The sequence below is a fragment of the Passer montanus genome, unplaced genomic scaffold, assembly GCF_014805655.1.
Source record: "Passer montanus isolate IOZ18808 unplaced genomic scaffold, ASM1480565v1 scaffold60, whole genome shotgun sequence".
NCBI classification, from domain to species: Eukaryota; Metazoa; Chordata; class Aves; order Passeriformes; family Passeridae; genus Passer; species Passer montanus.
Window position 1 is genome coordinate 2,470,761 of NW_024371038.1, and position 26,586 is coordinate 2,497,346.

The 26,586-nt window shown below is 38.2% G+C and overlaps 1 protein-coding gene across 2 annotated transcripts in view; it reads left to right on the forward strand.

Moving 5' to 3' along the window:
• The first annotated feature begins 409 nt into the window (after window positions 1-409).
• Window positions 410-26,586, forward strand: part of PKN2 (protein kinase N2) — a 55,081-nt gene continuing 28,904 nt past the window's right edge. For both annotated transcript variants that reach the window (XM_039727072.1, XM_039727073.1), the window contains exons 1-2: window positions 410-610; window positions 24,115-24,415. In XM_039727072.1, the coding sequence (XP_039583006.1) occupies window positions 563-610; window positions 24,115-24,415 (349 nt within the window). In that variant the 5' untranslated portion in view covers window positions 410-562. The remainder of the gene's footprint in view (window positions 611-24,114; window positions 24,416-26,586) is intronic.

A 26,586-nucleotide genomic window follows, 5' to 3' on the forward strand; every position in this document is an offset into this window, starting at 1 on the left:
GCTGAGGGCAGCGAGGGGCTGAGGGGAGAGATGGGGCTGAGGGCAGTGAGGGGCCGAGGGGAGCGATAGGACTGACAGGCTGAGGGGAGCGATGGGGCTGAGGGGAGCGATGGGGCTGAGGGCAGCGATGGGCTGAGGGGCCTCGCGCCCGCCTTCCCGCGCTCGGCGCCTCGCGCCGCTCGGCCCGCGCGGGGCAGGTGGGGCCGGGGGGCGCGCGCCGCCCGCCGCCTCCGAGGGAGCCCGCTCTTCCTCCCCGCACGGTCACGTGCCCCGGGAGCCGCAAAGCAGCGGCGCCTTTGCGACAGGGTGACAGCCAAATGGTGCGACATCGGCGGCGGCCGCAGGCGCAGCAGCCGCGGCGGCCCCAGCGCTGCCAGGGCCGAGCGCCGCGCCCGGGCGGGGAGCGCCACCCCCGCCCGCCTGCCCGAGCACGGAGCGCTCCCCCCGCCCCCGATGCGCCCTTAGTCCCGGCCCCGGACCCGCCTCCCTCGCTCCCCTCCCCGCCGGCGGCGGCGGCAGCGGCAGCAGCAGCGCCCAGGTGCGGACTTCAAACCCCGGCGAAATGGCGTCCAACGCGGCCGAGAGGGAGATCCTCTTCACCGAGCCGCAGGTAAGCGGCGAGGGGCGCCGCCCCAGCCCCGCTGCCCTCCCCTCCCTTCCTGGCGGGGAGCATGGAGGAGCCGCCGCGCCCCGCCGCCCCCTGCCCGCCGCTCGGCGCGGGACGCCCACCCCAGCCCGGGCCGGGCCGGAGCGGGGGCCGGCGGAAGCCCGTGCCCACCCCGGGCCTCTTCCCGCTGCTCTCCCCCGGCAGCGGAGGCGCGGGGCCTGCCCGGGCCGCGCCCCCGGCCCCGCCGCGCCGGGATCTCCGTGCGCCCGCAGCCGCTACGGGGCCGCAGCTCTCGCCCTCCCCCGCCCGGGGCACGGCGCTCGTCGGGCCGGGCCCGGAGGGCTCCGGTGGCCACCCCCCGCCCGCGTCAGGGTCAGGCACTGAGCCTCGCTCTCCTCTGGACGCGGCACCGCGCAGGAGCCGGGCAGCTTCCTTCTTGTAGGCCTTGAACGCTGAGCTCGGGAAGAGGAGAAATTGCTGCCATCGACTTGATTTGTCACACGGCAAGGGTTCTTGTCACTACGAAAAAAACAATTCCAAAAGACCCCGCAACACTGTTAAAGGTTGAAAGCTCAAGGCTTATAGAGGTTTCCATCCCTGTAATTTGACCGGTTTTGGTTGCCTGTGCAACTGTTACTTTTCTTCTTGTCGGCTGCAAGGTTAGATGCAATTCCGGAGCTTCACTTTGGTGCTCTTATCTTCAAATGTCAGCACAACCTGCTACCTCTTCAGTTTCCTTGTTCCGAAGAAAGCTTGCTTTTCTTTTCTTCCTTTTTTTTTAATATACATCACTAAATCCATGCAAGTTGTTATGTTTACCCAGGCAAAGAATGTGTCTCTTAATTTATTAGATGGACACGGAACCAAAGTAAGAAGTCCATAAATGGAAAGTATTGAATTTAATGGTCAAATAAAAATTAGAAAGGCATGTTTTAAAAAAAAAAAAAGTAATTTTATTTATGTAATGCTGTTAAGTTCTCCTGTAGTTCTGAATGTTGGAGGTGTGCTCACTTGAATAGCAAAGGAAGAGAAAGCACAACAGATGTAGGAGTCTACTTAATATTGTAGCACATGAGATGGCTGAAGGCTAAGAATCCATCTAAAATGCTGAACTTTAATCAGTGGCTCATAAGTGCCTCGGAAGAATCAGTATGTTAATACAAACTTGATACGATGATACATAAGCTCGTAAAGCTGTTTGAAGTGGAGAGCTGTGTGAATAACTAACTCTAGTAGTGTTTCAAGTAAATTAAATGGAAGCAACATTTCTGTAGAAGTACCCAAAGCAGGGTTACAATTACTTTAAACAGAAATGAGTGGAGATTTTTCTTTGCGGGGATTGGAATGGTTGGTTTTGGTTTTGTTTTGTTACTTTTTTTTCTTGAAAGGTGAGACTGACAGTGATACTAATTTTTTAAAAATAACCAAAAACCAACCAAACAAAAACCCGCCAAACAACCAAAAAACCTAGGATGGATTAGATTCTTGGGTTGCACTATCTGTTCAAATTTATATGATAACTTCTGTCTTAATAAATACAGTTTCTTGCACAAGACAGGTTAAATTAACATGGGAATGCCAGTGGGGTTTAAGCTTTGTGAACTGCTAACTTTTTGGGTATTTTTAAGAGGAACTTTCATCTCAGAAAGAGCTGCTGTAAAGATAGTTCTGTTTGCCATGCCATCTATTAGCAGTGAAATACAAAGACATAAATATAGTTCTGCTTGAGAATACCTCAAAACAAATTGCTCTTCATATACCTGTACATTAAAGTTGCTTTAGTGGTATGGTCTAAAAGTAAAGGGAACTCCAGTGAAGTGTGAGATACACCATTTCACTCGTGTTTCTTCAGGAGGGAACTTCCTCAATCATAAGAACTAACTTTAAAAGTGCTTATGTGTGAAACAAACTTTTGCTTGCATATTGCAATCCTGCACAGAAAGATGAGGAAGTTGTAGAATTCATGGCTACAGTAAAAGTTGAAAGGGTCAAGTCCATGGGTTGATATAGATCATGGGTGATGCGTGGTCTAAATGTTTTGTTAATAGATGTGAAAACTTACTGAAAACAAGCTAAATTCGGTGTAAATGCCGAGCTTGTTCCTGACAGGGGCTCTAAAGTATCAGTCAGTGATCAATGTAACACACTCTTTGTGCTGTGTGCCCCTGGTTAGGAGAGCCCTGTGTACGCCAGCGTGAAGCTTGTTCCTGACACGGGCTCTAAAGTATCAGTCAGTGGTCAATGTAGCACACTGCTTTGTGCTGTGTGCCCCTGGTTAGGAGAGCCCTGTGTACTCCAGCGTGCTGTAAGGAACTGTTAGCTTGGCACGAAGTGGATAGAAGTGGATCAGTAGTTAGGAATCAATTGAATGCTCCTGACAGAAAGGTTTGCAGACTGTCACAGCTACTGACTAACAGGATGTGAAGTGGATTCTGAGAAAATATGAAAAACGAAAGAGCAAAATAACGAGTTGCTAATAAGTAAGTGGTAAAACATAGATGGTAAAAGGACATGTCCTTGTTTCGAAGGCTTCATTAAACAGGCCTTAAATAGAGCCCAGATCTCACTTCTCACAATGAGTTTTGTATTTTAAATAAGTGATGCCATATCAGATAGAGCAATTTCTTATAAATCTCTGCTAGCAAATACCCACTTGATATTTCTGTCCTGCTTTTTCTACAAAATATTGTATCCATTCTTCTGTATTTTATTTTACTTTAAACATTTTACAGACTGATGCTGGGATGTGGAAAGTATGTCTTGCTACTTAGCAAGTTTTATATTTAAGTCTGTTCAGGATGAAAAATGCAATGCTTATTTCTCAGTAGTTAGCAAATGCAAAGTACAAGGTAAATTTGGCAATAAGCAAATCCTCTTTTTAGTTTGTTCTGGTAGCTTCACCAGCAAAATTGCCTGATTACTAAAGATTGAAAGATTACATAAAGCCAGATTACCCTTTTTTACCTCCTTTTATCTCCAGTACAGGTTCTTTAGTAGGAGGAGGAATGAGCTTGGGTAAGAACCAGTATTGCTGATGTTGCCTTTCCTTCCAAAATTCTGCTGTCCTTCTCTGGGCTTGCATCCCTTAGAACTTTGTACACCAGGTAAACTAGCCTCTCCAGTGCTTGCTCTCAGGTTAATTGCACAGTCTTTAACTCTTTGCTTCCTGGTGGAAGTGCCAACTCTGTTTCTTCAAAGTAATTAAACTCCAACATACGGTGCTGTAGTTTGTTAAATAAAGCATCCACAAAATCAAATATTTTAAAGTTTTTTATGGAAAAAACTTTGGTTTGCTTTTTTCAAATCATTATTAAAGAGATTTTTTTTGTTGCTTTGTGAAGTGTGTATGCTTTCTTGGCAGTGATGGTAGATGTCAGCATAGTAAATTGGTATGGCTGGGTTAACAGAAATTATTGCTTAGAGTATTTAAATGAAACCATTGTGTATGCACAGTGATTACACTTGTCTACTAGGTGTTCACTACCTCTTCTTTTCTAGACAGTACTGTAAATCTTCTAAACTTGGAGCTTTTGTTGTTAATGTTACAGGATTTCTTTTATAAAAATTTTCACTCAAAGTTGTGTTTTGCAAAGCAATACTTGTTTAATATCAGGAAAAAAAGTATATTACTTGGGTTTATTTGCTTAAATGAAATTGTTTGGTTGAGATAGAGAGCTTGGGCTATGCCCTGAAATGAATACACATGCAACAAACCCTCCATTACTTCAAATGGAAATATTAAAGTCTCTTCCTGGAATTAATTTTTCAAACTCAACCATCATACATATTTTTGGTATTACAGAACATTGTGAAAAATGTCTTTATACTGGTCAGCACTTTTTTAAATGGATGTTTTGTATTAATTCCCTGGTCACCTAATTTGCTAAGGTGCTGTACTTAGGGATCATAAAGCATAAATTTCCTTACAGAATCATGTTCAAAGGCCACGGTGTTTTTTTTTTGAATAGTGATGAACAGTACCACAACTGAAATATGTAAATGATGGTACATCCGGTATAGTTTTTGATTTATTTTATATTTCCATTTCATATCTAGGGCAAGAATATCTGTCAAATTAATGTGACTGAACAGTGCTTAGTATTTTATTGGTCTGCATAATACAAATTGGACAGTTGAGTGTGAGGTTATACAACTATGTGTTGTATATAAATGTGTATAAAATTGGGTACTTGTTAAACTACCAGCTGAAAACCTGTATTTCATTCCTGGCTTCTCTGCTCTCAGCTGGGTGACATTAGGCAGATGGCTTTGCTTACTCATGTCTCCATTTCCTCATCTTTAGAATAGAGCTAATGATGCCTGCTTTTTTGGAGTTAGAAAGTACTGGGCATTTATTATTAGCTGTGGTCAAGTGCCTAAGGACACTGTAAAAAGGTACAAGTAACCTAATTAATCTGTTTTGAAGAAACATTGTAATTGGGCTGAACACTCAGCAGTAAGACTGCCTTCAAATAATATTCAGCCGGGACAAATTAGCTTAAAATAATTTTGAATGACTCTTGTTTCTTCAGGAGCAAAGAATGTCACATTCAGGTGAAAATATCCTGAACTAGTCAATTGCAGTTTAGTAAAGAAAATGTATGTACAGCTGCTTGGGACTTCTTAGGTCCCTACAAATGTTTTCACAATTGGTGGATTTAGAGAAGAACTTCAGGGTTTTTTTCTATTTGTGGATATATATTACTCTTTAAACATTCCTGTGTTCAAATCTTGTATTAGCGAAATATGCATCCTGTTCTCAGTGGAACATAAACAGTCCTTAAAATACCTTTTGGTAGGTGGATGGGTGGAGTTTCTGGTTTTGTTTTGAGGTAGGTTTTTTTCTTTTTTTGAATTCTGTTAGTCTTCCTGTTAACACAGGAACTTGTATATCACTCAGACTTGTATACATTTGACTGAATTTTCTTTATCAGAGCAGGACCCAGATCTTTTTGGGACCCAGATCAGTTACTTTTAACTCAAGATAAATTATTAGTGATGGCTAGTAGAAAAGTATTTAGTTATGCTGTATGCAGTAGCTCTTCTGGAAGAGTTTTATACATTGTGAAGGTCATTCATTACAATGTAACCTAAAATCTGCAGTAGAATAACTAGATAAATATGTCCTTGACATTGGGAAACAGTGGTTTGAGGATTTCATGTTGGGATTAAGGATTTCTTCATCAGTGCCTCAGTGCTGATTTACAGAGTAAGACCTCTTCAGAGTAACAAAGTCTTGTACGTGTTATGTGCAATGGCTCAGTCTGTTTTCTCTTTTTTTTTTTTTGTACACACTTGTACAGCTGGTACAAATTGGTTGATGGTAGGCTTTTTGTTTGTTTTGTTTTTTCACTACATGGGTCCAGTAAGTGAATGGGTTCAGGAACAGACTGAGCTGAAGCATCTCTCATGATACTGCACTGTAGCATGGGCAAAGCATTTGTATGGTACTTTGAAGCTTTAATTATTAACGCTTGGTCTGCAGTTCCTGGCACAAGCAAAGAGCATCTTTGCTAGTGTTTGGTGTGGGTGGGGGAGGTTCTTTTTAAGGAAATGAGATTGATGTTGTAGAATTGAATCCATGGCTTCTGTTACTTTGAGATATGATTGAGAAGTACTACATTGAAACAGAAACTAGTAGTGCCATTAGCTAATGAAATGCTTTAGGCCTGTCCTTACAAGTACCAGTAGATATGATATGTTTGTTTATTTGAACTGCAGCAATACAATTATGTCACAGTCACACAAATCGACACAATTTTTGTTACTGCAATTTTCCAGCTACCAGTTAGTTACTGTTTGACACCTCACCAGTGAATTGAACTACTTGCATGGCAGTCTGGGAGTACATCCTTTGGAGCAAAGTACTGCTCTCTATTTTCTCATGATTTTGTGGGATGATTTTCCAAATTTTCAGGAATTCTGTGACTGTATGTCAAACTAAGGAAGTTTTGTGGTTTGCCATGCAAATTCTGGTAGCTGGTGAGGATGAGAGGGCTGAGGTTTCTGTGGTGGGGAGACACTCACATGAACAGGATAGTAGTGTGCATTTGCAGGCTTATGTTCAGCTAAATGGGCCAGCTTTGCTGGGAGCTCTGCTGCCGTTCTACTCTGCTTAATAGAAGAGGCTGAAATGAGGCTAGTCGAGGTAGTGCATTTAACTTCATCAGTAGGGTGAGCTGAGAGTGTTCATGTGATCAGTTACAGTGGCTCAGATGTGGGACCACCAGCTGGGTAGTGGTGAGCTGATTGTTTTTTAGAGCAGGCCACGCCTTACTTTTTCTTGATGTTAGGTATAGATACAGTTTCCTATGCTTTGTATCAGCATTTTGCCCACAGTAGCTGTACTTCCTGTTTACTGCTGCTGCAGCCTGCTGAGCGCTTCTGGAGTGGATGCACAGAGATGGCAAGACTGTGATCTCAGCAGTGGAATTTGTTGCTTCTACTAGGCAGGGAAAAATAGGAATATTAGAAGAAGTGTATTTTCCTAGGCCAAGTATATCCATACTAGAAGCCTTTGTTATTTTACTGTAGATACATAGCTAGCTATCAGATAGGTACCAATTAAGAAATGATGACTGGAAAGGGCTGGGCTGTGAAAGTTTAATATATGTGGCATTTCCCTGTTCCTTTTTTGTGCCATGAAGAAAGGCTGATATGTGGCAAGACCCAGGGACAGCGTGCTCTGGCCCAACATGCAAATCAGGGTTAGTAACAACCTTAATGTGGACATGACTAAATTGGGTTTGCTTTTTCTACCTCCAAACAATATGGATTCCTTTCAGCCTCGTTTTCTTTACTGGAGATGTATTGGTTTTTAAATGATAGAGAATTTCTGGCCCCTCCTCTAAATAAGTGCAGATCAGAGAGCTTGAATCAGAAGCCTCTAATATTTGGTTCCTGTCTTGGTGTTATGTATGCAAGTCTGGTGTTGAAGCAAACTGGTTTTTCTCTGAGGTTTTTCTGACATTTGTTACCTTGCAATGTAGCAGTAGGGCTCATACATTTTAAGTTTCCATTAAATACAAGAACATGTTAGCCTGAAAATTAAAGTAGCAGAATCAGGTCCTTTTCTATTGAGTAGAACCAGGGAGACAGCTTTCCATTAACTTTCCACACTTGTTATTAGGATGTAACAAAATGCAATAGGCAGCAAATCTATAGCCAGGAAAAGGCATAATTAAGTCTGCCATACCAAGGTACTAATTGATTGTACTAAAGTTATGAGATAAATCTCAGGAATATTGTGGGGCTCTGTTACTGTGATGAAACGACTCCAAGTAGTTCAGGTCAGAAAGGAGAGCTATTCTTATGGGTAAATGCAACAATAGTAGTTTTCTGAGCCCTAAACCCAGAGAATATTACTCGGTTCTTGGAATGCGGGTGCTGATATAACTTGTGGTTGGTTTTTTTTGTTTTGATTTTTTTTTTGGTTCTTAGTACTCAAAGTACTTGAACATCACTACCACATACATTTGATCTAATGCAATTTAAGAAGAATTAAATAGACATATATGAACTTCATAAATACATACACAATATCCTATGTACTCATATTTGTTAGACTGTTGAAAAAAATAGGTTATTTAAATTAATAAGAAGTAATAGTAATTTTAATTGTTATTTACCTGAAATAGTACTTGTAAATAATAGCAGTATGTAAGTGTTCTGAAATTATTCTTCTGTTCAGTTATGAGTGTGTATATCTTTTTTAATAAAAACTTCATGTAACTTTTGAGGAGAAATTGAGAGTTGATATATAAAACATCAGAAAAAATGTCCTTTTTTTGTTTTTCATTTCAAAGTCCTAAACACAAACTGTCTGATTAACCAGCTAGTAGTGATATGGTTTACTATATCATTGGTGCCATAGTTGGCCTGTGAACTTAGGAACTTTAACATATGTATTTTTGAAAACTGTTAAAAGTGTATTCAGTTTGGTTTTCTTTGTTGCAGTAAGATGTAAGGCAGGTCTGTGACATAAATTTAGGATGGAAAAGTTCTGTTTCGTTCATTGATGATATTGTGCTGGAATTGGAAGCTTTGCCCATACAGACTTAAGTCTGTTGCTCAAAGAAAGTGTCAGACTTTGTCAGCTGGTACCACTGCAGAAAGTGAGCATGTGCCATATTATGTGCTTTACGTTTGCACAGGCAGCTATATGGTGAACAGATTTTGTTGTTTTGTTTTGGTGGGGTTTGTTCACCCCTAGAGTAGTTTTCAGCCAGATCAGGTTCATAATTGCAGTTCACTGTGTGGCCATATAAAAGTTTGTACTGCATATATCAGTGAGTGGTCTGGAACAGGAACAAACTGTTAGGGGAGGTCAGGACTGCTTGTTCTTTAGGATGCTTTTATTGCCTGCAGTGGTGGTTCATGCAGTAAAATGTTTATGGGATTACAGATTCACAGCTAAGGACTGTAGGGTCCAGTTCTGCTGCAGGTGAATATGCAGATAATGAGCAGTCCAAGCAGTGTCTGTGGCAATTCTTTTCTAGCTTGACGTTTTTCAAGCAGAAAGTCTCACAAAATGCATGTGACAGTGAAAACCTGTTTGTCTGAAAAAGCATTAAAAATAGAATTGGTTTGGACATCATACATGGATGGAAGATACAGTTACATTTAGTTTGATGTTGAAGGCTGAGAACAGTGGTAAGGTTTGGTAGCAGTACCGAGGTCAGTGTAGGGATATAACCCCAAGTTTATTAGCTAACTTTTAGAAGTGGTAAGCCTTTGCTGTTAAACATTTTATGCACTCAATGCAAGAAGTAGTTTTGAAAAATCTTGAGTCTTTTTGTTATTTCTTTAACTGAAATGGAAGAAAAACTGAGTGTACAATAAAAATGGATGGGATTGAATTTTGGAGTGAAGACAAAGTACTGTGCAAGTAATACTATAAATGTACTGGCCATAAAGATAATGAAGAGACTGAGGTATTATATACAGCTTGGTATGAATACATTTGTCAGTTAATGAGTAGCTTGATAAGTGTGAAACATTTGAATATTCAGTAGGGAAATAAACCCCATACAGCGATGAGCTGAATGTTTGCTATAGGAAAATATCTCTGAATGGTCACATGAGCATCAATTAAAGCACCACTTAGAGGACTTTGAACTACCGTGTACAGGATTGATTTTGTGTTTCAGAGGTCTAGCCAAATTTGGGGGAAGAAAAGGCCTAAAAATCTGGTGCAGAAGTAAGAAGTTTGAGGTAACAAAGTGATTACATATTTTCAATGTTCTTGTGTTGAATTAATTCCAAAATTATCAATTCTTTCTCATTTTTGCTGTACTTACAAACCCTGAATATATTCTTTTGTGTTTGTGCTGTTGAGGTGAAAGATTATGTTTAAAATAAATAAGGAGATAGTTTTTGATGATTCCAGGTGTACCAAAGCTCTCTGGTAACAAGAAACTTATATGTAGGCTAGAAGTTTTATGCTGGTCTTTAGAAAAATGGAAAAAAAACTTGCTTGGTTCTGTTTTTCTACCTTTCTTACTTCTCTTCTGCAGGAAGAGGAACATAACCACTTCCTTTTATGATAGATTTCAGGACTTGCCCTATTTGCATCACTGGGCTTACTAGATATGAGATTGAAGTTTCTTTTTCATCATTGTAATACATGTTATCACCTGGGTTTTGAATAACATAAGCCCAAAAGCATCCAAATAAATCTGTTGCTGAGTATTTAGAAGGAATGCAAATTGACTGTGTGGCCTGTTGCTTTCTACAAGCATAATATGCAAAACCATCCACTGCTTTTCAACTTCATATGTTTATTTATATGGGAAAACACTGCAAAACAATGAAGTGGAATATGTTTTAAGAGGATGTTTCCTTTATAGATGGATCTGCATATGGCATGACAAGATTCTTTCTTTCTTTCCTAATACTCGAATTGTTTAAGCTAAAATTAGAAGATAAATTATGACAAAGAAGTGTCAGCTTTTCTGAAAAGTATTATTAACCTCTGAAGTTGTAAGGGTGTGTGCTGCCTGCAGCCCACCCAGAGCACGTCGGGAATGACATGGGCATAATCAGATGGGGAGACCCAATAGAGTCAACCAGATTCTAGCAAAGGGTTACAGAAGCCAAAGTCAAAGTTTCAGAGAGTTGTATTGAAAAATACAAAAACAAGCATACAGATCTACAGAACATTTTAAAATCAGCAAGGCCTTTTTGTAGACATATTCTAAACTTAGTGACAGCAGTAGAAAAGTAAAACTACTGTAAATTGTACATGCCTGACTACTCGTGTAGCATTCTTGAACTGCTGCCCATTTGGGACTCAGCAATCTCCTTTAATGGAAACATGTTTTCTTCAATATTTGAGTTTGTTTGTTGCTTATTTATAAGATCATATGAAGCCGTTGTTTTAGGCTAAAAATGCGTGGATGTCAAAAGTTATGATTTGCAAATTATAATATCCATAACTAGGGGTCCTCAGATTATTTAAACTTTTAATTGAAACTTAACTCATTATTTATGGAGTTTTCTTCAAGTTGCTATGATTTGCATCTTTGGTTTCTCATCTCCTGAAGAGATAGGAACATGACATTTTGAAAATTTAAGTGCTTCAATATTAGAACAACATCATTTCTTTCAGAGGGTTTTTTAATTGTACTCTACTTCTTTATTAATGCAAGTTAGTGTGAGTCAAACTAAATATTTTTCTGTTGGGTGAAAAATTTAGTTTTAACTATTCATTTTTATCAAGCTGGTTCATATATGATTCTTCAGTGTATAAGCAAGTCACAAAGGAACATCTTGATCTCACTTTTTTGCTTTTCATTTTGTATGTGCATTTTTCAGATAAAATATTAATCTATGGCAAAGTACATAGCATTTATTGGCAGTTAATTTTTTAATCCTTAGAAGATTCTTAAGTGCGGGAGGAAAAGGAATAATGGCCTACTGTAGAGGGGTATCCAGTATCATCATATATTTTTCAGGTTAGCAGCCAGACTAACTAATTTGAAGTGTTCCTTTTTAGTGGCAGTAACTCAGTGGCAGTGTCAGGGCAGCAGTTTCTGTGCATGTGAAAATTGATTTCTGTAACTCCAGTGACATTGTTGATTTAGATGACCTTGGGTATGAAAGAAAAGCAAGGGAGATCCAAGTTCTGCTCATGATCTCCTATTTTTGCAATTTTTTTTTTCTACAATAGACTATACTGTTTTATGAGCTCAAAAGTAGCATTTCTTTTCTTTAGTATTTGCCTTCCTTCCCATCTGTTGCTTTAATTAATTCATTGTCAAGTTAAGGTTTATACAGTACTTGAAGTAAGCAGATTTTTAAAACTTAACTACAGGCATCCGTATTCTGAATTGATTCACATACATTTTCTGAACTATGGAGCTGAATTTTCTTCTTCATTTCTATCTGGCATGTAGTTTTTTTCTGCAAATTATTCCACTAATTTTGATCTTTCACTTCGTGAACAATATACATTGAAAATGTCAGATGTTTCTAATTATTTCTATTAATTTTTCCACTGTTATAAAATAATCTGTCTACTGTCCTGAAATTTATTTTTTTTTTTACTGTAATTAACGTACTTAGTACAGAGTGAAGTACAACTAGTGGGAATTCTTGCAAACCTGAGATACAAAGACAGTGAGCATTTTAGTGGCAATGTACTGGGAATGAACAGAGCTGCCTCTTCCTCACTCAGGGTTAGCTGGCTGTGGTTCTGGCATCTGCAGAAAATGGGGAGGACCTGTGCCTAGGCAGAAGCACTGGCTGCTGTACCCCAGAAGGTTCATAATAATGCTGGCTCATTGTGTCCTGGCTGGGTAAAACAGTGCAAAGGGCATGAAAAAGAAACCAGTAATGCTCAGAGAGGTCAGAGATGTTTGGAGTTGAGAGGATGGTAGCCTTAGCTAAATATAGTATCTTAGCTTAATTTGGAAAATGGTGTATACAGATTGGGACTGTACTTTATTTTTGTAGTTAAATTTCTTTTTTTTATTACAGGGACTGATTTTTATTTTTCTCCTTTTCTCTTTAATACAATACTTGGGAGAGCATCAGAAAAACACACCCCACCTACTCACAACCAGCCCCTTCCAAGTGCAGTTAGGGAATAGCCACAACCACATAACACTTAAATTTCAGAATATACAAGTCTCTTTCATCAAGTAAGAGTCATCTTCCTGCTGGTATTTTTCAGTCAGAAGTTAATTTGTGTATTTTTGTCTCCTAAAGATGACATGCTTTAGATTAGACAGGTCATTATAGAGGAATACATTGTAGATACTCTGGGGAATGCAGCAGGTTAACCATAAATAGCTTCTGACTGCAGTAGTTTCTTTCCTTAGCTTAAGGCGTTTCTTCATTAAGGTTTTGCTCAATGTCATATCTAGAGAATTTTTTGGTAGTTCTTAGTTATTAATGAAGCAGAATATTCTACTTTTGCTTAACAGATTTTTCATGGTACAGTTTCTAGTTGTACCTGAAGATTTTTCTCAAGCTGCTAACTGAAATGCTCCTGAACTGGAATGCAGTGGAACATTTTAGCCTTGAATAAAAATCCCTCAAAAGTTATGGGCATACCAAAATCAGATTCACATTGGCAACAAGTATTTCTAGGACGTTTTTTGAAATTGTGTATATGAAAACTGCTGTTTTTATGTGCCCTGTAAAATAGGGTGAGGCTTTTAGTATTAAAAATTGATGAATTTAGGATAAACATGTTACATACCACATTCAAGGTTCCATTCATGTGATTGTGGCTGGAAAACACATAGACTGGATGTGTAACGTTACCCACTCTGAAAAGGGAAGAGTATTGATCACTAACAAGTATGTCTCGTTGTGGGTTTTCTGAATACTCAGCAGTATAAAAAACAACATCATTCCCCTAATTTAATGCACTTGTAAGGTAAGATCTTTTTACCATTGTTATGTATACATGGGTTTATGGGCTATCCTTTAACATTTAGTTTTATATGTATGTGTCTACGTGATGCACTGAAAAACTGTTATTTTGTTCTGCTTTATTTCTGTTATGTTACAGGTCTCGTTGGTGCATTGGTTATTTTGAAACCACTGCTTCCCATTTTCTATGTAACTGATATTGAGCTGTGCTGGTAGCAAGAGCTAGATGGAGGGGAGTCCTATGCAAGTATGTGTGCAAAACAGGAAACAGCTTACTTGGGAGATGGTGCTCAGGCTGAACATAAAGAGTAAAATTTGTTCAATATGCAGTAAGAAATTCTTTGCTAAAATCCTTGGCTTTTATTCTATACTTTTCACTGCAAACTTCATATGTAAGTCATATGTTCATTTTAGGTCATATAAAAGTAGATTTACTTAGAGTACTGTATTGCAGTCAGTGGAGAATCGGGGCTCCTAAAAACTAAGAAAATGTAGAAAGGTTTTAAAAACCAAGCTTTAGGCATATTTGTATTTAGAAATGTATTAAGAATTTTTTGCAATCCATGTAGGAAGTGAAATCACCTGCCTCTTTTTCATTGCTGTTGCATATAAAGCAGTTAAGTCATGCAATTTTCTTTTGGCTTCTGTTGTAGTAACCTACAGGATACTATTTGTTCATTATTCTATAATGCCTAGGGAATTCTTAAATAGAAAATGGACATTAAGAGCCAGTGAGAATCTTTCTACCATATTTTAAGGGTCAGAGGAAGAAGGATTGCAAAAACACTATTCAAATGTATCACAATGTGCATCAGTGATGCTCTGTAGAAGTCTCAGACAAATGGGACATGAAGTAATGCTTCTATAAATAACCCTGTGTTCATACGTAAACTTTTACTGGAAGAGCATGGAATGAGATGCCTGCATCTCTACAAGTGGAATTTTGGGTGTGGCAGTCCCAATAGGGAAAAGTGGTCTTTTCTACTGACCACCTGTAAAAGAGGAGGAAAGGATTTAAGACTTTCCCATCTTTCTTTTACTGCTGGAGGTGAAGGCAGGAGCAGGATTTCCAGCTGGTTGGATTGCAGGCTGTGAACTTGAGTAACTTCAGATAAAACAACCCAGGCTACTGTGAAAGAGTTCTCAGTCCTAGAGTATGAAGACACAGATCCTTCGTATAAATACAAACATACATCCTTTCCTGTAATAGCAGATTCAGCTACCAAGCTGGGAAACCCATAAGCTCTGGTGAAGCTGCTGTTGCACACAGTCCTAGAAAGCAAAAAATCTGGTTCCTTCACCAGGATCTAGCATTTAGCCACTTGGCCTCTTGCCTTATAAAACAGATGTTAGTATTATCTCTGATATGTATTGCTGCATTTATAATGTACAAAATAGTTGGCTGCTAAAGATGATGGCTTAATTAGAGTGGAATGTAGACTTTCAACTCTTCCATTAGTTTTGAAATGGCTAAAAATAGCTAAAACATAGTAAAGTAAAATGGACTAACATATCAGTTGTTTATGCTGAAAGTTGAATTGCCAGAAACAAAGAAATTTGAGGGTTTTTCTTTTCAATTTCTAGTTATCCATCTCAGAAATTGAGATTTTCATACTGGGATCCCTTTATTGTACTTTTCAGATTAAAAAAATTGAGTGTATTGGTCTTCAACAATGTCCTGATACTTGCATGTGTTACTGAGAAATTCCTTTGTATTCTGAGGATTTCTTTTGCATAATTTCAATCTTTAACGTTTTTAACCTGCACTGAAAGATCACAGAACTTCCAGATGTAATGATTTGTTTCTGTAGTAAAACATTTTAGCATTCTTCTCTTGCAGTTTAGTTAAAAAGTCCCACCACTTAACAGATGTGGCAACAACTGATATTGTGATTTGTGGATGAGCAGAATGCTCAATCTGTTGCATTACCTGAGATATGTAATAATACCTTTTTAGTGGTAGCTATTATCTAATTCATTTTTCATTTGTAATATACAAGAAAAATACCACTGGGATTGGACCTGATTGTCAGTAAGCATTAATAAATTATGGTTTGGGTTCCTTGAGGTTTTATTTTTGTATTTCTGCATAGTAACTAAAACTCCTTCACAAGCAGAAGTTTACCCACACATTTTTATCTTAACATTACAGCTGTTGAAAATGTATGGTTGCAATGGTAACTTCTCTTTAAAGTAAGCATATTTTTGGATGCGTGCCCACCAAATTATCACCTTTGTACAGTGTGCATTGAGTTTGAGGAGGAGTATCAAAGTCATAAGACATGATTGTGACTCATGTCTGTTGACTTGACCTTTTAACCTTTGAAAATCTCTTCTACCCAATTAAATACCACATCCTGTAGTTTGGCTAATGTAGTGACATTATTTTTTCAAACATCTTGAGCTACATGTATAACATTGCTCTGAATGTTAGACAAAAACAGGTAAATGTTTTATACGAAAAAAAATGCAATAAACATATTTATTTTGGGGTGACCTAGAACAAAATTATGCTACCTTTCAGTAGCAGCAGAAATTTTTGAGTGTAGGTGTTTGCTTTAAGATGCACTTAAACAGATATCTCACTGGTTGTGGTGGAAGCAGTATGGGGAAGGGGTACAGTGTTTCTCCTGGTGGACAGATTAGTTTCTGTATTACTTAGAGGCAAATTCACCACACAACATTTGCATGACCTTACCTTTATCTGAAATAGTTCTGTTTCCTGAGTAACTTATGTTATACTTCAAAGCATTATAACAACTGCTTGCACCAAACTTGAGCTTAATGTAACAGAGAGATCAGTCACGTCAAACTGAGACAAGTCTTGTGATAATAATTTCTCTCAAGCCCCCTTCCTTGTTTCAGTCTCTGGCAGTAATTCAAAATGAGTGTATGAATTTCTGAAAGAAATGGATACCAAGAGTACCCCTATGTAGGGTTAGGCAAGTGTATTAAAATACACTTGTATTTTAAAAGTATGTGCTGTATATATTCAAGAAATAATTTTAGGTCATTAGGATGAAGTTGTTTATGTATTTATATAGTACAGAAAATTGCAGGTGTTCTCATGAAAATAAAATGTAATTCTTACGGGTTTTTTTGAAAGTGTTTAAAGTAACAAGCAAAAAAACCCCAAAATTCACAAATACCTAAGTCCCTCACAATATATCATTTTGCTATCAGTTTTAAAATTTAAGGGGTTTTTATTTTAAAGAAACCTCAAACTGTCAAACACATGCAAAAATGCTCATTTCTCTGCTATTTACTAGTTCATATTTTCATATACTACTTCATATTTTTATGGGATCTCAAATTTTTTTTCACTAAGACATTTCTCAAAAGAAGCTTGAATTTTCCAGTTGAAATTTAGAAAATGCAAAACAAGCTTGTGCATGAAATTCCTGTGTTGGCAGTAGGAGATAGGACACAGATACCTGTCTGTTTTCGCTGCCCAGTCCTGTACAGTAAGTGTACAGCTCCAGGATCTGTGGCTGAGGGACTTAGACTTGAAGTATTTTGTGCTTCTTTGAACTTGCCTATCTTTCGTTTGTTGAACTGTCACTTAATCCACCTGTTTTCCTTATATTTTAAAGGGGAGTGTGTATATTTGCCACATTATTAATATATGATAATGTTACAGGCATTAGCTGAGAAATCATCATTTCAGTGCTTTGATTGCATGCATCTTGGTGAGGCTGCATTTTAGGGGAATTACTTCAGTCTTCTTGGCACAGTTCTATGATACATCATTATTGGCGATATTTTCAGCATGCACTATGGTATTAACATTTCATAAAATCTTGTTCCTTGTATCTTGAAAGGGATTGTTTGTATTTTGGCATTTAATAGAGCTTCACCTACCATATGTGGTCTATTTGAAACCATAATATTTACATAAAAAGCAATGTTATTCTCATATGTGATGAGAAGCTAAATGAAAACTAAGCAAAGTCTCATAGACAATGGAGAAGTGGCATTATTATAGCCATAATTTCATATCCTGATCTTCTTGGGCACATGTTAATAAAGGTTGTGACAGCAGTCTCTATTGATGGGAACTAGGATTTTGCTATTTCTTTTGCATATCTGAAACTAGAGAGGGGAAGTTTTGTTTCCACTGTACCGGACTCTATTGGAATTTTTTGGCTTGGAGTCGGAACTTCAAGTTAGAGATAAAAGTTTGGAAACTGCTGAAGTGTCTGTACCACGCCTGTTGCCAGAATGTGTAGTCATGCTTCTTGGATGCTGTAGCCATTTGCTGGCCTCCCATTTGAGTGCTCATCACCTGTGCTGTGTCGTAGCGTCCCTCAAGCTTTTGTGATTTTGACACATCACTGTGAAGTTTTTCTTTCAATGTCATATTTCTTCGGAAGCCTCCTTGCAGGTTCTTCTCCTAGTGTAAAACTCTCAGGAGCTCCTGCAATGAGAAGCAGCTGAAGGCAACATTTCTTAGTGTTTTCTTTCCCTTCTGTAGCAGTCTCTCTCTCTTATGCCCCTTTCTCTCATTAGTGTTGGCACAACTTCTAGTGCTGTAAGCAAGTCTTCACTGCAGTTGGAGCACCTTTTGAGGGCCATGCTCTTTGTGTTAGAAAATTCTGACTGAATCAGGGCTTTTTGGTGGCTGGAAGCTAGATGATAGCAAGGACTCCCCAAGGGAATTTTATTACCTGTTCAGATGAGGTGTTTTGGCTGAGTCAGGCCACACAGTTTTTCATAGTGGAGCTGTGGCCCAACTGCTGCAGCCCAGCAACTGTTGTATGAGTGAAAGCAAACATTCCTCCTAAAGTATTCATCAAGACAGCAGTTCAAACGGGGAGAGCATAGCAGAGGTGACCAGCTGATTGAGGACCTCCCTATTTAAGGAACACATTTTTCATTTTTTAGAAATCTATTTCATATCTTACAGATGCAGTGCACTCGCTGTTCGTGCACAGGAATTGAAGCCCATTTAATCAGTGTCCTACTTGAATTCATCCATGTATAATGCAGTGGACTGTGGATATTTCTGCCTTAAACAGCCTCTTGTTACAAAGCAGAAAGCTGTGACTTAGATTAAATTTAAATCCTGATTTGTGACATGTTAGCACAGCAAACTAATGCCAAAATCTATTAAGCCTCCAAGTTGGGTTTTTTTTCAGTTCTTCACATTGGGTGAGTGCTGAGATCTTGACCACAATCACATTTGCTTCTGAGTAGGAGGAAATAGTCCATGTAGTTCCAGTAATGCAGACAAGCCGTCACATCTGGTTTTATGAATGACTTCAGGGGGGAAGGGAAGTTTGCAATTGATTAACATTGTTCGTAAAATAAAAGACTACTCTAGTTTTAGGAATTAGTGTAGAGAACTTCGGGAACCTTGGCAGTTAGCTCAGAAAAGCAGCTTTTTTTTTATTTTCCTTTTTTTTTCCCCTAAAAAATTATTCAGAAAATTATTCAGAAAATTATTATACTAAGATACCTAGTAGTTCCAAAGCTGTACTTCTAGCTCTTCAGTTTAAATTACAAGTTCATAAACATTTAGCCCTTCTGGGTTAAGATAACTTTTTTAATCATACACAAGATGAAAATCCTATTTTTATATAGCATTTTTTGCTATATTTGTCAAACAAGTTTTTAATTGTCTCATTGTCTATTGAAATTATTACTAAAATTCAAGAGCATGTAAAAAGAAATACTAATACTTTTAGGTAAAAATGTTAACAGTTTTGCTGTGAGTTTTGATAAGGTCTGGTTTGGGATTTTTTCTGAAGGCAGGTTAGTGTGTGCTAGGAGCACATCAATGTGAAATGGAAATAATATTGTGCATGAGCACTCATCAGCTGTTAAGCATCGTGTAACTTAAGGCTCCACTTACCTTTCTATAACAACTTCTAACAGAAATGAGCAATCAAAATTCTTCCTGTAATTGATATCCTCTATAATGAATATATGGTATAGCACAGTGAAGTTGTACTGTGATTTTAGGAGGAAGTCTTCAGGAGTTACTAATACCCAGAGTTCTTGTGTTATCTTCTAAGAGGGAGCAGTTTGGGAATCTCATTTAGAGCTCGAAGCCATTTGGTTTACACAGCTTAAGCAGATTCTCTGGTATGTTCAGCTTCGTGGTACTCTCTTCAGCAGTACCATTGCCACTGCCATGCAGTTTGGATGTTTTATTCTTAGATGGGATTTTGGTGGTAAATCCAGTATGTCAAAGCACCTGCTTCACCAGTTGTTTGGTTCAGAATTGATCTGAAGCAAAAGTGCAAGCCCCACATGGTTTTCATAAACAGTATTACTATTCTCTTTCACCACACCAGCCAGAATAGGCTGTATAATTAAAAGACATGTTCAGACCACTACTCATTATTTTCAACAACTATACTTAAAACATTTCCCAGAAGTACAGAGGTTGAAGGCTGGCATCTTGAATTAATCTATGTAAATAGATAGTCTTTGAGCCAGCAATCGAAGTGAGGTTGAGCCCTCTGCAATGGGAAGGCTGCATAAATGGACTCCTTTTTTCCTTCTTTTTTTTTAATTAAGCAGTAGTATCTAATTTGTGGTCCTTGCTAGTTAATTGTGGTAAGCATATCTCCAGTTTCATTACACACTGAAATGTTTCAGAAGTTTGCAGTGGCTCAGACACATGTATTTGCAGAGAGGCTGCCTCTCACTGCTGTCCGTGCCTGCAGGCTGGGGGGTGACGCTGCCCTTCGCTGCTTGGCGGAGCCAGCTCCCAGCAGTTTGCTGTGGCACAAGGGGAAAGGATGCTCTGCTGAGCTGTCCAGTACTGGGATCACCCAGCAAGGATTGGCCCCTCTCTTTTAACCAGCAGTCAGAACACTACCTGAATTTAAAAGGAAACTGAGAATCAGTAGTTGGCTGCCCATTCTTTTGCCTTGGACTGTAAAGCAGTGAGGCCTGTTGTCTCTTTTGCCAGCAAGAGTGGTTTAGTCATTACCTGTTTTAGAGCATTTCCACTCTTAAGATATTTTATGTTGTTAAATTGTTTGGAAAGGGAGAGTAAGGAAGAGTAGTGCAAAGTTCATTGATAGCTTCTTGGCATAGAGAATGTGAGTTGTTTCTTCTGTCTTTGCACACTGCCTGCTTGAGCGCTGCAAAGGAAAAGACTTGGGCCTTGCCCCTAATTGTTGTTTCTTTTTACACTTAATTTTCAGGCTGTGTGGGCAGAACACCTACAACCTAAAGGATGTGAGGTTTACCCTGGGAGGGAGTTTATCCAAATGAGAAAAATAGTTTCTTGAAAGCATATTCAACTCTAAGCAGAGACTTGGTAGTAGGTTGTCATCTAATAAAGCTGGAATATGCTGTATTTTAAGTAACTTCAGTTTAAAAGTGCAGTTTTGAATTGGCACTTGGGAGGTGCTTTTCTTAAAGAAAAAATCCTACCTCGTTTCACTGATTTAACTATTAGATGTTCTGTCTTGTGCCATTGTGGACATCATCTTAAACTGGGACACTTTTGAGGCTGCTCATCTTTGCAGCATGAGGCTCTGTCTCAAAGGAGCAGAGCAGCTTCCCTTGCAGAACACACTGTTGCTTTGCATTCCCAGTGACCTTCAGGGGTCACCGAGTGCACAGTTGCCTCCTTGGAAGAATTTATTTCACGGTGACCTTTGTGCCAGGTGACACATCTGGATAACTAGGTCAGAGAATACTTTTTGCTCAAAAGTATAATTAACTCTGGATGACAGGAGAGACAGAAGGAGTATCTTCTGTGGCTGTTGGGGAGATTTTAAAAAGAATGTTTAAGTGCACAGGCAGTGTGACCAGCTTCCAGTGTTATCCACACTAGTGAACTCTCTACTGTCTCAAAAGCAGATTGAAGAACAGTCTCTCCTGAAATCCTTAAATCCAGGGACAAAGATGCGGCTGAGACTGCTCAGGCTGAGGAGAACTTCAACTCAATTACTGCAAATTCCAAAGGCAAATTACTAATGATCATGGAGATTTAATTTCATTGAAGGCTTACTAGGGACTCTGTCTGGAACAAGGGCTCCAAAAACCTTTTTATGGAAGAACATAACATCACTTTAACAGATGGGATATAGGGCTTGTAGAGGGATAAAAACCTCCCCTGTAACAAAATACATTATTGTACAATGGATGAACAATTAACTGAAGTCTCTTTGGTAAACCCCAGTGAATAATATTTCTGAATTATTTATATCTTAATTACATTGTTCTGTTTGAGAAGTGTACATTCCTGGCATAATTTTAGCAAACTTCAGGTGCTATTACAGCATAGAAAAAAGGTTTTCTTTTGGGTTTTGGTGGTTTTGTTTTTTGATTTGGGGTTTTTTACATTTCTCATTTGTCTTTCTCCTCTGAACTTGAAAAAGTATAATATCCTGCTTTAAGGAAGCAGGTGATACATAAGTTTATTTCTAGAAAGCTTGCAGAAACAGGCATGAATAATTGTGCTGTAAAAATAAATGCTTTTTATTCACAAACATTTTTAATATCTCTTTCTTTAAAGGCTGAGTAATAGCATACTAATCTTGATGCTCTTTTTTTATATTCTTAATTTTTATGTGTTAGGGAAATCAAAGATCTTCATCTGATGTGGGTATACTTGTTACTTAAGTAGTTTGCCATAGAGTTGTTATATCAATTTCTTTTCAGTTTCAGTTTACTCAAAACTAAACACTCAGCTCGTGGTGGATGGCTTCCTTCATTTCATTTCATGAACCTTTGTACTAGTTGCTCATTGCTATTGATTATTCTGTTTTTTTAAAAAATCTATTTTGTGTGCCTATATATGGAAACAATGCCACTGCTCATTGCTATTGATTACTCTATTTTTTTAAAAAATCTATTCTATTTTGTGTGCCTATATATGGAAACAATGCCATGTACTTCCCAGTCCAGCTATTAATAGCCTCTCTACATATGCATAATTATTTATTTTAATCTGCACTGACAGAAAAGCACTCACAAGTGCACTTAAAGTAAATTTGCATGGTTTTTTTCCCTTTCATTTCTTACTCACTTTGTCATTTCCAAATTGCTTGCTTGTCCTCTTTTTTACTGATAGTCAAATCCTGTGGCAAGATGGTGGTTCTGACTACTTTGAATATTTTTGAATCTTTGAGTTGTTAACGTTTTGTACTAAAAGTAGAATCTGTGGGTAGACAAATTTTAATGAGAGATTCAGGAAACTTGGGAAATTATAGTTGAGGACTCGTAGATTGCATCTTGCTTATGGAAGGCAGTATTGCTGGAATATGCACAGATTGAAATAGTTTGACCAGCATTATCTGTTGACATGTAGGGCCCAGGAACAACCTTCATGATCCAAATTGTTTTGAAAACCAAGTTACTGTAGAGTATCTGTAGTGGTTTTGTGTTCTGGACATTCTGCAGTTTATTAGCCTGATGCTATGCTCTGTGAACTCCCTACCAAACATTTTCTTCTGCTGTTTACTGTGATGATAACTGATTTTATGACAAAAACTTTCTGCATTTTAAGTATGCCTTAAAATGCCTTTTTGTTCACCCCATTTTTCAGAAGTCAAGGCAACTTCTTCAGAGTGTTTAAGAAACTTTAGTGGGATTTTGCTCTTTTGGGTAGTTGCATGCAAATCAGGCCAGACATTTATTAAATAAATTCTAGGTTAGGATGGGATCGAATTCAAGTTCAGGAGAATCTTTCTTTGATCTTCACTCATTTACCTCTAGCTGGAATTTTTTGGTAGAACCTAAAGTCTGCTCATTGTCCAGGGGCTGTGCATAAGGCACGCAAATCTTGTCACATATGTAATGAATTGTTTATGAACTTCACTGGTGTAGGTTCCATTATGTGCCCTTTGTGCTCTTATTTCTCAATGATACGGGAATGTATGGTAGGCACGATTATGACCCTCTGTGTACTGGAAGTCTGAAGACTTTTCATCCCCTGCTCCCTTACTACACCAACTCCTATTCCATCATTGCAACATTTTTTTTTTCATTTCAGCCCATCTTGCCTGCACAAGAAAGTAAGATTTGGGGGTTTTTATTATTATGGTTTTTTAAATAAATTAATTTTTATTTTAAAATTTTAAAAAATAATCTTTATTTGAAGGATTAAAAAATAAAAATACCTGGTAAATGTATTTCCAGTAATAACCTGGCAAATCTTTATAGATATGCCAGTATTTCTTTAAACAACTGCAAACATCACTACATTTTCTTAAACAATCTTTAAAAGGAACCTATTATAACAAATGTATAAATTTCATCATAGCGTAGAACTATTAGAAGTCAGTCTTCTTTCCTCTATCCATCTCTTCTATTAAAACACAAATTAAATCTATAAAATTACAAACATGACTCATTAGCTCTGAGGCATATAACTGCCAGGCAAGCAGCCATGACAAATACAAAAGTATTTAAATCTCTTGGTGTTAAAAATAGGCATAGTAAAGAAGTCACTAAATTTAAAATAAATCTGTTGTAAAATGTAGTTCCAGTTATCATCATATTTTGTGATATTGTTGCTTTAGGTCAATGTGAGTGTAAGCTGAGGTTAGTGAATGGCCTTACAGGGTTAACCACAGCGACCTGAGTGCTGGGCACTGTAAGTGTGTGTTGTCAGAAACAGTGTTGCCTGGTGATTATATTGCTGTTTTTCTTCCTAGGGGGATGCCAAAGGCCTTGTAACCTCTGAGAATGTGAGCACTGGCCAGAAGTTGGACTTCTCAGATACGATGGTACAGCAGAAGCTGGATGAAATAAAGGACCAAATCAAGCGAGAAATAAGAAAGGAACTTAAAATCAAGGAGGGAGCAGAGAACCTCAGGAAGGTCACAACGGATAAAAAGAACTTGGCATATGTGGACAACATTTTGAAAAAATCGAATAAGAAGTTAGAAGATTTGCATCATAAATTACAGGAGCTAAATGCACATATTGTTGTAACAGATCTCGAAGATGTTGCAGGTACCATGCATTACTGTGAAATCACTTTTTCTTTGTAGCTGAGATAAGCTCTCCCCATTTCACTTGAAAAAATTGCTTTGTGAATGAGCAAATCCATAGCTGGTGAGCTTGTTACTTATGTATGTCTCTTTGTTTGGACTCACAAATCAGTATCCAGTACCTTTGAGTTTTAAACTCCTTTCTAGGGAACAGTGTCTTTTATGGATTATGAGTTCTTCACTTTCAGTTCTTAACATACTAAAATATTTTCTCAGTCACTGTAATGTTTCCTAGTAACTTTTCTCTGTGTAAAAGCAAATTTCATGAACTCTTCCAGTGACTTTCTCTGAATTAAACTGTAGACATCAGCATTGATACACCTTTTTATTCAATGCAGGAAAAATTATATTTACACTTAAAATTTGTGTTAGTTTTTGGTGTTTTAAACTTAAGACTTAACTTAAAAATGTTTTCTAGTTGTGCTGTTATTTAATTTATCAAACATTTCTTACAGTGACATTTTTTACAATTTGTTTAGTCTCTAGCCTTTTCCACAGCAAAGCTACTATTTTAAAGACAATTTGAAATTGTTTTCACAGAATGGTTGTAGTTGATGGTTCTAATTAGTATTTTCTGTGGCATGGCAGCAAGTCAATACTAATTTTGAATGTATTTTTTAAAAATACCAGGATTGGTATTTTAAGATGGAATGTTGTGAAAGTAAACACTCCTCTTTGAGCTCTGTGGAATGGCCCGGGAGATACTGCCAGCCTGGTGATTTCACATTGCACAGACTCTTCTTGGCAAAATGTTAATAATGTGCACAAGCCATCGAAGATTCATGTCAAGTGAATGCCAAGCCTAAGGAAGCTTGGGCAGTAGAACAAAAGTCTGCATCATCCTTGTGATGAAGGGTTGGTTACAGTGAGAATTTAGGAGATAGTGGTGGGTGATGTCTGCAGTTCATGGTCTGGCCCAGTGACATTCTGCAGAGGTGTTCAGATGTCCGTGTGTGGCCTGTGCAGTGTTCTCTTTTGCATTTCATCTCTGTGAGGATACAAGAGGTGCAGCAGGGACACAGCTGGAACTAGTGAGGCTAAGTGGTTGCTGCAGCATGAAATGGAAGTGAATACAAGCATGTATGCTTCTAGACAGCCATTGGGCTTTTGGTAGGCATGAGGCATTCTGTTCCACGTCAGCTAAGGTTTTCAAAAACCTGCTTCAGTGTTGACAGGACCGTGGCTTTTAAAGGAACAGGAAGAGTGGAACAGAAAAAGAATTGCATACAAACTGTGTATAGACCAAATATTAAAAATCTGTGCAGACATAATTTGCAAAATTCATCTAGCAGTAGAACTTGAAAAGTGGATGAGCACAGAAATGCTCATGTTGGAATGCTTCCTTGCAGTGTAGCATTTTTAAAAATCTTATCATCATGAGTTAATGAGCAATATTGTCATTGTGCATGTCTTGGGAAATGCAGGAGGCATTCAAAGGATAAAAGATCGTGGCTGATCTTATGTGCTTCTACATGCTTTTGATGTGTGCTAAACTTCTTAGAAATGTGTTTTTATATGCCATTCTGTTCTAGGTGTTAGTAGTAGATAGATTGTACAGTCTTAATCATGGAAATATGCAAGAAAAGCTTGCAAATTCTGTTGAGATCTTTATATTCCCTGTAAAGTATCACATCAGGTATTCCCATGCAAGACTCATTTAAATAGAATATTTTGCATAATCTTCATGAGAAAAAAAAGAAGTAATCTTTAATTCCATTAATACCTCTTTTTAGATAAAATGTTTGGAAGCACCCACCCCCTGAAGTTGAAGTGCTTGAGTTTTTTGTAATATTTGCCTTGTAATTTAAGTGCTTGTCTCCTTCCTCATTCATGGTCAGTAGTACATGGAGGGGGAGCACTATCAGTAAATGTCTGTCTTGAGACAAATGGCTGCAGGTCATCTTAATGATATTTTGATTTTTAATACTGAAGCCTTAGCCTTGACTTAAGGTATTAGTGAGCTTGGCCTTAGCAAAATAAAGTTGGTGATATAAAAATTATGACATGCCAACTGTGTGTGTGTGCATATAGATATATTTACACATACACACATGATATTGAGGAAGTACATAGATACATAACCCTGAAGGTGACTGCCATCTGACATAAGATACCTCAGTGGACAGGTCCCAG